Raw genomic sequence first — 12,699 nt, forward strand, 5'->3', positions numbered from 1 at the left:
GAAGGAGGAATTGGATAGGAGAGGAGAATGTGCCAAAGGATAAAGGGGAGGAGGAGAGCACCAGAGGGAGGTTTAGGCAAGTGAGGAGAAGGGGTAAAAAGTGAGCCAGAATAGGGAATGGAAAAGGAAAGGAGGAGGAAGATGGAAAAATTACTGGAAGTTGGAGAAATCGATGTTAACACTGTCAGGTTAGAGTCTATTCAATATGGAAAACGAGGAGTTGATCTTCCAGCCTGAGAGCAGCCTCATCATGTCAGTAGAGGAAGCCATGTACCGACATGTCAGAACGGGAACGGGGATTGGATTAAAATGGTTGGCCACTGGGAAATCACTGTTGCAGATGTAGCAAAGGTGCTCAACAAAGTGGTCCCTTAATCTACACTGGGTCTCACTGATGGAACACTTGGCCACACTGGGAACAATGGATACAGTAGATGTCCCCCGACAATCTTGCAGGTGAAGTGGTGTCTTACCTGGAAGGACTGTTGGGGCCCTGAATGATGGAGAGGGAGAAGGTGAATGGGCAGGTGTAGTATTTGTTCCACTTGTAGGGGTAAGCACCAGAAGCGAGACTAGTGGGGAGGGATGAAAGGACAAGGAAATCATGGAGAGAGTGATCCCTGCAGAAAGCGGAGAATGTTGGGGAGTTAATAATATATTCAGAGGTAGGATCCCACTGAAGATAGTGGATGTTGAAGAGAATGATATGTTGGATGTGGATGCTCATGGAATGATAGGCAAATGCAAGAGGAACTCTATCCCTGCTAAGACGGGGAAAGATGGGGTGAGGGCGGATGTTCAGGAAATGGAAGAGATGCAGATGAGGGTAGCATCAATGGTAGAGGAAGGGAAACACTGTTCTTTGAAGAAAAAGGACATTTCTGATGTTCTGGAAATAAAAGCCTCATTCTGGGAACAGAAACAGTGGAGACGGAGAAATTGAGAGAAGGCAATGGCATTTTACAAGTGACAGGTTGGGAAGAGCCACAGTCAAGATAGCTGTGAAAATCAGTAGGTTTATAAAATATATCACTTTATAAAATATATAAAATATATGCCTGTGCAGAGATGGAGACAGAGATATCGAAAAAGGAGAGAGAGGTGTCAGACATAGACTGAGTGCATTTGAGGGCAGGGTGAAAGTTGGAGACAAAGTTGATGAAATTGATGAGCTCAGCATTGGTGCATGAAGCAGTACAAATGTGGTCATCAATGTAGCACAGAACCAGTTGGGGAGGGTTAGCAGTGAATGGTTGGGACATAGACTGTTCCACCTAGCCAACGAAAATGCAGGTGTAGCTGAGGCCCCTGGCTTCACCTTGAGTTTGGAAAAAATGGGAGGAGCAAAAGAAAAATTGTCAAATGTGAGGACCAGTTCCATCAGACTGAGGAGAGTGGTGGTGGAAGAGACGTCGTTAGGTCTGTTGTTTAGAAAGAAGCAGAGAGCTTTAAGGCTTTTTTGATGGGGGATAGAAGTGCATAGGTACTGAACGTGTGTAGTGAAAATTAGGCGATGTGGGCCAGGGAAAATCATTGAAGAGATTGACAGCATGTGAATTGGCATGGATTAGGTGGGAAGGAGCTTCTTACTTCATACCCCCTCTCCCACACTCCTACCTTCCCCCTCAACTAGCTTCACTTATCACCTTCTAGTCTGTATTCTTTCCTCTCTCCCTACCTTCTTACTTCTTCCTTTCCAGTCTTGATGAAGGGTCTCAGTCCAAAATGCCAACTTTGAAAACCTCTCCATTGATCCTGCCTGATGTGCTGATTGCCTCCAGCTTTCTATGTGTGCTACTTCTGTTTTTATGTCATCTTTCGACTTCCCTTCCAAACCATGGTTGCCTCACCTCCCTTTAGAATGCTTCTTCATCTTTGGGATGAACTGATGCTGTGCCTTCCAAATTATTCCCAAATGTCTACAGCCACTGCTGCTCTGCTGTTAACCCTGCTCGTGTCCCCTTTCTATCAACTTTGGCCAACTCCTCTCTCATAGTTCTGTAGCTCCTTTTACTCCATTGTAATACTAATACATCTGATTTTAGCTTCTCCCTCTCAAATTGCAGGGTGAAGTCGATCATGTAACTATGAAAATGGACAAGGGAGAGCCAGTGGATATAGTGTACCTGGACTTTCAGAAAGCCTTTGATAAAGTCCCACATAGGAGATTAGTGGGCAAAATTAGGGCACATGGTATTGGGGGCAGAGTACTGACATGGATTGGAAATTGGCTGGCTGACAGAAAACAAAGAGTAGTAATTAACGGGTCCCTTTCGGAATGGCAGGCGGTGATCAGTGGGGTCCCGCAGGGTTCAGTGCTGGGACCACAGCTGTTTACAATATATATTAATGATTTAGATGAGGGAATTAAAAGTAACATTAGCAAATTTGCCGATGACACAAAGCTGGGAGGCAGTGTGAAATGTGAGGAGGATGCTATGAGAATGCAGGGTGACTTGGACAGGCTGGGTGAGTGGGCAGATGCATGGCAGATGCAGTTTAATGTGGATAAATGTGAGGTTATCCACTTTGGTGGTAAGAACAGGAAGGCAGATTATTATCTAAATGGAGTCAAGTTAGGAAAAGGGGAAGTACAACGAGATCTAGGTGTTCTTGTATATCAGTCACCAAAAGCAGGCAGTGAAAAAAGCTAATGGCATGCTGGCCTTCATAACAAGGGGAATTGAGTATAAGAGCAAAGAGGTCCTTCTGCAGCTGTACAGGGCCCTGGTAAGACCACACCTGGAGTACTGTGTGCAGTTTTGGTCTCCAAATTTGAGGAAGGACATTGTTGCTATTGAGGGAGTGCAGCGTAGGTTCACAAGGTTAATTCCCGGGATGGCGGGACTGTCATATGTCGAAAGATTGGAGTGACTGAGCTTGTATACTCTGGAATTTAGAAGGCTGAGAGGGGATCTTATTGAAACATATAAGATTATTAAGGGATTGGACACGCTGCAGGCAGGAAGCATGTTCCCAATGATGGGTGAGTCCAGAACCAGAGGCCACAGTTTAAGAATTAGGGGCAGGCCATTTAGAACGGAGTTGAGGAAAAACTTTTTCACCCAGAGAGTGGTGGATATATGGAATGCTCTGCCCCAGAAGGCTGTGGAGGCCAAGTCTCTGAATGCTTTCAAAAAAGAGATGGATAGAGCTCTTAAAGATAGTGGAATCAAAGGTTATGGGGATAAGGCAGGAAATGGATACTGATAGTGGATGATCAGCCATGATCACAGTGAATGGTGGTGCTGGCTCGAAGGGCCGAATGGCCTACTCCTGCACCTATTGTCTATTATATTATGATTACTGTCTCCTTAGGGTTCCTTTACTTTAAGCTCCCTAATCAATTCTGTTTCATTACAAACACCCATTCCAGAATTTCTCCTTTTCTAGTGGACTTAACCATAAGCTGCTTTAAAAACCCATTATATAGGCATTCAACAAATTCCTTCTCTTGGGATTCATCACCAACCTGATTATCCCAATCTACCTGCATATTGAAATCCCCTATGACCATCATAACATTCTGCTTTTTACATGCCTGCATCTTCTGAATTACTCCCACAAACTCCAACCATTGCTTCTATTTGTATAGTCTCACTCCCCTGACAAACACACTCTTTTCTTCTTATGCTTTTATATACCCTCGAAGTCTTGGCTTGCAAGAAGCATGCTGTGAGACATGTACGTACCATTAGCTTTGTCTATCCAAACTCATTGTGGCATTCTGGTGCTGGAACTTTGAAAAGAAGGGCCACATACTTAGCTATGACTTCCTACATACAGCATGTTAAATTTTACTTTTGTCGTTCATTAAATATGAGACAAATACCTGGTTAAAAGTCGGTCTTTGAATTTACGCTTGAACTATTTTGTTTGAAAAATAATAGCAGAAACTTTTAATTTGCAAGAGTGACATATTGAAAATTTTAGTTTCCTAAACATGTACTAGCTCTGTATTTTAAGTAAAACAGTTATATCTCTTCAGAAGATGAGAAGAACTATCAAGTACCTTAGACCAAAAGGTGTCAACTAAATCCATCACTCATAAAACAAGGTAAAAATCACATTGTTTAAAATGTTATCTGGAAATACAAAATAGGCCGAAGGTTGGGTTTGAGAAAAGGTCAAGAAAAGAATAGTTCTTTTGTGTCATTTTGGTCAATTTCCTAAGTACAGATCCATACCTGACATAGAAAAGTAAGAGAATTACTCACCATGAACAGGTCTCGTGAACCAATATCTACTGCCAATAGAAAAGCCTTCTCAAACCTCTGGTACCTGTCAAAGCACAATAAACTGTTATAAAAGATCTTTGTGAAAAATGTTATCAATACTCACCATGATACAATTGACTAAAGAACAGTTTCGTATTTCATGAAAAGTATATTATGTCCATTGGCATTATCTATATATATATCACAATAATATTGTATTAATAAAAAGGGAGTGACCCACTAAACACATGCCAAATTTCAATTTTTGTGCAAAAAAACATGGGAAGATATATTCAATAGGAGGTCAAGACAGCATCACTGTTACATCTAAAATTCTTAAATTTGGTGGGCACACAGAGAGAGGTACAGTTTGTACAGAATAAAGAGATTAATGCATTTTGTTCAGATATTTACAATGAAAATGAGGAATACTTATCAACTCTTTATGAAATGGGACTTACAAATAAATTATTTGAGAATTTCTGTTTTATGTGATAAAATTCAAAATTACCCCAAGAGTTGAAACCAAGCATAGTTTTCAGGTAAATCAAAGGAAGAGGACAAAATTGAAGTTCAGAATCTAGACATTAGGGATCAAAAGCTCTAGAAAATACACCCTGGTACTAGTTATATTAATAACACTGTCCAACAAGTTCATTCATGCACTTTAATTTATTCTGCGTGATATAGTTTCTGAGGAGACGTTGGATTGGGTAGCTGGAGGGAGAGTTCAGGGCAGTTGGGACATTCTGTGTGCCAGAGCTCCCGAGGAGAGGTTGTATTGTTCATAATTAGGCACTTGACAAGGCCAATAAAAAGAAGCTAAGCTTAAACAGAGCAACCATTGTGGTAGTGGGCCCGTGTTAGAGTGGGTAGCTCAGGCTCTGGTTCATATAGTCTTCAGCGAGGAGAGGTGGAGACTGTAGGTAGATTTTTTCATTGAGTTTTTCCTCCTTTCTTATCACACAGTTAGAGCAGTGGGGAAGCAAGCAGGACAGTGGAATGCTCCTTTTGCGGGATGTGAGAAGGCAGAGAGATTTCCAGTGTCCCTAATGACTACACCTGCAAGTAGTGCATCCAGCTTCAGCTTCCTTCAGACTGCGTTAAGGAATTGGAGCTGGAACAGGATGGGAGAAGGGTTGGTCGACAGGACATACAGGATGGTAGTTCCACCCAAGGTGTAGGATACAGATAGCTGGGTCATTGTTAGGAGGGAGAAAGGGGATAGGCAGACACTGCAGAGTACCACTGCGGCCACTCCCCTCAACAACAGGTTTGGGTACTGTTAGAGGGATAAAGTAGCACACAACGGTCACGTCTCTAGCTCTGTAGCTCAGAAGAGGAGGGTTAAGAAGACAAGTGTAGTAGTGATAGAGGATTCTGTAGTTAGAGGAGCAGAAAAGAGATTCTATGGACTTGAAAGAGATACCCGGATGGTATGTTGCCTCCCAGGTGCCAGCGTCAGGAATGCCTCAAACCAGCGGTCCTTCTGAAGGCAGTGACACCAACCAACGACCTCTCTGAGGGAAGCGCATGAACCAGCGACCCCTCCAAGGGAAATGACACAAACTAGCAGGCCCTCCGAGGGCAGCGACACGAACCAGCGGCCCCTTCGAGGGCAGTAACATGAACCAGCAGCCCCTCCAAGGGCAGTGACATGAACCAGCGGACCCTCTGAGGGCAGCAAAACAAACCAGTGGACCCTCCAAGGGCAGTGACATGACCCAGCAGCCCCTCCGAGGGCAGCGACATGACCCAGCGGCCCCTTCGAAGGTAGCGACACAAACTGGCGGCTCCCGAGGGCAGCGACACGAACCAGCTGACCCTCTGAGGGCAACGACATGACCCAGCGGCCCCTCCGAGGGTAGAGACACAAACTGGCGGCTCCCCTGAGGGCAGCGACACGAAACAGTGGCCTCTCTGAGAGAAGCAACTTGAACCAGTGGCCTCTCCAAGAACCGTTTGCTCTCATCCACATTTGCCTCCATGTTTCAATTTTTCTCAATGCTGTATCAGTGAGAAGTGTAGTCGATCATGGCCCCTCATCTCGTCTCTGAGCTTCTCCTTGTGGTAGCTTGTGCTTACATTTTTGTCCTGGAGTTTTCCTTGGGGACAGCAGAGTGATAGCTCACTCAATTGAACTACAGACTGTAAATCACAGGCTCCAACAGTTTCAAAAACAAAATTAAGATAAAAATAATAAGTAGAAGATATAGAAAAACTGAAATGATTGACTATTTGGAAAATGTCACCTGAAGAATCATTACTGGTGCCATCTTGACTGGAAGATTAGGTAGAAAGCTGAAATGCAGGACCTCCAGAGAGTAATCTCTGTTTAGCTGCCTGTGACACACGCCAGTGAGGGTAACAATAGGATGATTTAGCAGATGAATGTGTGGCTGAGGAATTGGTGCAGGGGGCAGGATTTCAGATTTCTGGATCTCTTCCAGGGAAGGCATAACCTGTATAAAAAGGCCAGGTTACACCTAAACCCAAGGGAAAACCAATAACCTTGTGGGCAAGTTTGCCAGAGCTGTTTGGGAGCATTTAAACTACTTTGGCAGGGGGATGGCAACCAGAGTGATAGGGCCGAGGATGGGGCAGTTGGTATACAAATAGATGCAGAATTACTTAGAGATACAGCACAGTAAAGGCCCTTATGGCCCAAGGAGCTTGCACCGCCCAATTGCACCCATGTGACCAGTTAACCTACTAAACCTTATGCCTTTAGAATGTGGGAGGATCTGGAGCAAACCCATGTGGTTACAGAAAGAACATATAAAGTCCTTACAGAGAGCAGTAGGAATCGAACCCAAGTTGCTAGCTATGCTTCTGTGCCATCCCAAAGACTTAATGCCAGAAGTGGGATTCCACCCCACGTGGACATAATGTCCATTGGATCTTACATCCAGTGCCTTAACCACTTGGGCATCCTGGGTGGAGATGAAGTATTTGAAGAGATACATGGGATATCACCCACATGGAGAAACAACAGCAAGAACATCAAACGCCAAATCCCCCAGCCTTCCAATCAGCAACAAGAAAAAATGGGGAAGAACACGAAAAAAAACATGGAACTGAAAAAGGCCAATATGAACCACAGTTAGTTTGAACTACAGTCCAATCAATAAATCTCAGGAATTCGATAACGTCTCTGAAAGTATTGGGATCCAAGGGAATAGAGTAAGTTGCTTTTCTCTGTTTTTTTGTCAAGCTTCTTCAATGCTCTTGGGGTTACCTTTTTTTCTAGTCATAGGGCACTTCAGCACAGAAGCAGGCCCGTTGGACCATCTAGTCATGCCAATATGTGAAAGGGTTTAATGATGTTACCACAGAAAACCGAGTACTTGATGAGTCAGTATTCATGTACCTGTTACAATTAAACTTCGGTGAACAACGACTCATCACTATGTTAATGGTGGAGGATTCTCTGATGGCAGTGCAAATGAATATGAAGAAAAGGTGACTCGACTCTCTCTGAAAGATGGTCATTGCCTGATACTTAAGTGCTGTGAACACTGTCACTTGTCACAAAGAGCAAGCACATAAGCATTTATTTTTGACAAATTACACAGCATTTTTTAAAGTCATTCTTGCTTTTAAGGAATAGACTCTTTTAGAATTTGCAGTGGGATGTTTTGAGCAGCTAATATGCTGGTTAATCAGCACTTTACAGTCAGCTACCGCCACATGCTATTTCACACATTGCTTTATCCTCTAGCTATAAATTAAGGTGGTGTGAAAGGCTGACTGACACCTGAAAGTGCCAAATTAAAATTCTGAAATGATATTAAATGATTTGGGAAAAGAATCAACAGGAAAAACCTAAAAAACTAAACAAATAATGTGATTGAGTTTCTCACTATTAATTTTAGATTTACTAAATTCATAAGCATAAACCTTAAAAATTACACAACAGAATGAACAAATAGTAAATACACTGTGTGTGTGTGTGTGTGTGCGCGCACATGTGTGCGCTGAACGTCTGAGATTTTAAAATATCAGTACAAACTGAAAATCACTTTGTAACTGCTAAAAAGTAAAGCAAAGGCCATGCTGCTATCCAGTTGGGAATCTGTGAACTGAAAGGCCAAGTAAACAATAAATTCCCACATACAATTGAAAGTAGTTGAGGTAAATCATATAAAACAATGCACAAGGAAGCAAGAAATAGAAGATTATGCTGAAAAGGTTAAATAATGTAGGGTCTTATGGAGTACAAAGACCAGCATAGACTAGATAAAACAATCTATTTCTACATAAGCAAGATACAGTAAATTTTGCATAAACTGTACAATATTTGTGAAAATAAAAAAAACACACTTAGTAAGGATATGCCATCATCACTCACCTGAGTAAATGGTGAAAGAAGCGCCTTGCATATCGGCTGATTGGATCCCTGTATTCTAACACAGTTGTGTCAGATAAAGGTCTTGTGGGGGTATAAAATGTTCCAAGAGCTGCTTCAAGTTGTGCTGCAAAATTAACACCTCATTTGAAAAGGAACGTAGCAAAAAGTCAAATTGTTGCATTAATTTTGGGCTTAAAACCCACATACACAAGATAAAAGCTCAATTAAATATTATTAAAGTATATTGATAAATTCAACAGATTCTACAGGTGTGTGATGTATCATAGCCTGGTATGGAAACACCAATGCCCTTGAATAGAAAATCCTACAAAAGGTAGTGGATTATGGCCCAGTCCATCATGGGTAAAGTCTTCCCCACCATTGAGCAAATCTACACAAAGCATTGTTGCAAGAAAGCAGCATCCATTATCAGGGACCCCCACCACCTAAGGTCATGCTCTCTCCTCACTCCTGCCATCTAAAAGAGAGTACAGGAGCATCAGGACTTATACCACCAAGTTCAGGAACAGTTGTTACCCTAAACCATCAGGCTCTTGAACCAAAGAGGATAACTTCACTCAAATTCACTTGCCCGATCATTGAAATGTTCCCACAACCAATGGACTCACTTTCAAGGACTCTTCATCTCATGTTCTCCATATTTGTTGCCCACATAGTCATTATTATTATTTCTCTCTTTTTGTATTTGCTTGCCAATAATATGAAAACTGGCAGAAGGACATGTTCTGATAAGGACATTTTGATTCTGTATTCAGGGTTCCGTGGAACTGGCACAGAAGAGATGAAGCCAGCATAGATCAGCTATGACAGCAGTTCCCAAACTTTTTTAGGTTACCAAACCCTTAGTTCTCAGACCACATCTGCTCCCTTTCTGGCCATTACATAAAAACTATGAAGAATTTTGATTTATGATGCACAGTGAAAGAAAATGGGAACTGCAGATTCAAAGCAGTGACAAATAATTGCAAAAATATTCAAATCTATTTAAATATACAAAAATAATGTATTTAATTATAGTAAACACAATTTTCATCAACAATTTTAGACCATACATTAGTTGTCCAACTATTCACTACTTTGTTGCTTTTCCATCTTTCAATGAGATGGATGGGCTTGGTGCAGTGATATCAGCTTCTCAACATCAGGCTGAATGTCTCAGATTCCATGTTCAGTAGTTTGCAGTCTGTTTAATTGAAAGAAGTTGGGCGACTGCACTGAAACCTCACTCCACTAAAAATGATGCTGGAAAGGCAATAATGAACATCTTGATCTTTTTCCATAGTGCAGGATAGCGCTCAGAAGTCCTAATACAATTTCTTGAACCTCTGGTTCAACTCAAAGTAATTTTGTAGTGAGATCGGTTCTTCCTCTATCTTCCCTGATAATTTTTTGTTACAAGTGTTCAGAAATGGATTTATTAACCAATCTGTAATTTGGATCAACAGAAGAACCTGAAATCTCTTTGTCATGTCCTTATGCAGCTCGCCCAGGTGGGCACAGAATAATTGAAGATCATCATCCGGTATTCTTTTTTTCTCTTCCATCTCAAAGAAGCTTGGAAATTGGAAAAGGTTGTGACAACCAATGTTACACTTAAATAACTTGGACAGAAATTTGGTAATAACTGATTTGACTTTGATAAGATTCACATAATTTCCTTGCAATTGAAGATTGATTTCAGTAAATTTTGTGAATAATTCTGAAAGATCAGCAATGTCATGTCTAATATTCTTGAGCTGATTACTGAATGAATTCTTCAAGCCTTCAAAGAATTTTTTTTCAGTTTTCAAAAATTCATGAACACGTCCCAGGCAGCTTCTTTTGAGAGCCACCTGGTGTCTGTGTGCACCAGCAAAACTTTCAAACTGTTCATCATTCTCAACACAAAGCTGTAAAAATAGTCAAGAATGGAGGGCATGGGACTTGATTTTATTTAGTGCTGTGATAACAGTACTTAATGATTTGTGCAGCCGATCACTTAGGTATTTTGTGACAAGATGTTGTCTGTGAATTACACTGTGAATAGTAAGTAGTAAATGGCACAGTGAATAGTAAGCTTTTTTCAAGAAAGTAATAACCCCATGGTGGTGTCAAGTCATTGATAGTGCTCCAACTGTTGCACAAACAACAATGTTGGTGAATGGAGTATCCTTCTCTTTGAAAAATTGCTCAACAACCCAAAATATTGACTTCCTCTTCATATCTGTTTCTAGTCTCTTTGCAAATAACAACTCTTGAACCATGTTTTCACCTTTTATGAAGCAAACATAACAAAGAAGCAAAGATTCGTTGGCTGACAAAATTCACTCTTCCAACTGCAGAGCAAATTCTGTTGCACAATGTGTCTTCCACATTCTCAGACATTGATTGAATTCATCTTTGAACAAGAGTTGTTGCTGAGTGGAATCGCTTTAATTATTTACTGTGGTGACTTATGCAAAACTGTACAGTACTCAGAAACTCCCCTCTGCCTGCTGAATTAGTTCTTCTCCAATTGTCTAGGGTTTTCCAGACTTAGCAATCAGCAATGAAATATTGTATGAAGGACATAAACCATCACTGCTTTGTTGTGAAGTGCTAGCAAACGTGTTTTAAATATTTTCTGCTTCTGAAAATTTTCGCGACGTGGCTGAAAATAAGCCAAGTTCTTGTTTGCTTTATCAGTGTATTCTCTTCAAATGTTGAAGGAGCTTGGACTGTTCTGTTGCTGCATTTGAAAAAAACTTTCTCACACAACAGACACAATGGCCATTCAATGAGAACTTGGTTGATTTTCTACCTCAACAGCATTGTTCTTCCCTATGCATTAAATTCTCTAATCTATCAACCTCTGCAAACAATGAACAGGCCTCCAAAGTGTTTTGAGGGCGAGGACTCCAAATGTTCATTACTTTCTGAGTAATAACATATTTCATGATCTCACTCCAAACCCATTATTTAAGTTAATGACCACAATATAAAATACATTTCTTTATCCAGGGAAATCCTGACATCCTCTTCCCCTTGCATCACCAGCATCTACCCTGTTGAGCACACTTAAGAATTTTGTATGCTTTAATAAGGTCACCTGTCATTCATCTATACTGTAGAGAGAACTCAAGTCTAGCCCAGTGTTTCCCAACGTTTTTTAACCCAACACCTCCACTAAAGCACTTTCATACTTACCAATGCCCTTCTTAGGCACAATATACTTTTTGACACCCCCATAGTGTAAAAACATGTCTACCATATGCTAACATGAGAAAAATGATTCTGCTTTAAATTTTTATTTGCCTTTAAACCTAGTTTACATAGTATCTGTGAGCTGTAGAACAGCTTAGATATCAATGTGATCACTGAGCTTGATGATTTTTAGCAACAGTTGAAATATCTGGTTCAAGTTGTGACAGCAAAAGCCTTAAGTCCCCATACGTAATAATGTCTAAGCAGTTTCTGTTTTTTTGTGAGTTTGTGGTTCACTGCACTGAAGCCTCGTTCAACAAAATAGGAGGATGGAAATGCAATGAAGAACAGTTTGGCTCTCTTCCAATGACCAGGAAACTTTGTAATTAGAGTGTAGCCACATACCACAAAGGCTGACATTTTTGAAAAAAAATTTTTGCTTCATTATTCAAAATTTTGATAATTTCTACTTGCAAGCTCTCTTCCTGTTCTTCCACCGTGCAAAGAAATGGGTTAATTACCCAGCCCGGAATTTCCAGATTGTTGAGATCATTGAACTAATTGTGAAAATCCTTTTTCAGTGACTGCAAGTGTACACAGTACTCTTGCAAATCAATGTCTATGAAAGAGAGTGCCATACTTTCCATGCAGGGAAACTGTGGGAACATTCTTCTCCCAATGTTTCACTTACACATTTCCAAATTTCCAACAGAAGTGGACACTGTACTTTTTGCCTGGATTATACTAAAATTCTCACCCTGCAGTTTCATATTTAGAATGTTCATTTTGTCATACAGATCAGCTAGGTACACCACATCTCCAAGTAGAAGTTCAATTTTGTTTTTCAAGCTCTTGTCAACTTTGAGCAAAAATTCAACCACAATGCCAAAAAGATCAAAGAAACATTTTAAGCAGCAGCCTTTTGACAGCCAACAAACTTCAGTGTGA

At 40.9% G+C, this 12,699-nt stretch overlaps 1 protein-coding gene across 2 annotated transcripts in view; it reads right to left on the bottom strand.

Annotated features, from left to right (window-relative positions):
* The window catches only part of wdpcp (WD repeat containing planar cell polarity effector), a 215,364-nt gene that overhangs the window by 94,727 nt on the left and 107,938 nt on the right, over window positions 1-12,699 (bottom strand). For both annotated transcript variants that reach the window (XM_063055077.1, XM_063055078.1), the window contains exons 12-13: window positions 8,569-8,692; window positions 4,218-4,281 (exon numbers count right to left, since the gene is read on the bottom strand). In XM_063055077.1, coding sequence (XP_062911147.1) covers window positions 4,218-4,281; window positions 8,569-8,692 — 188 coding nt within the window. The remainder of the gene's footprint in view (window positions 1-4,217; window positions 4,282-8,568; window positions 8,693-12,699) is intronic.

The sequence above is a fragment of the Mobula hypostoma genome, chromosome 8 (genome assembly GCF_963921235.1).
Source record: "Mobula hypostoma chromosome 8, sMobHyp1.1, whole genome shotgun sequence".
NCBI classification, from domain to species: domain Eukaryota; kingdom Metazoa; phylum Chordata; class Chondrichthyes; order Myliobatiformes; family Myliobatidae; genus Mobula; species Mobula hypostoma.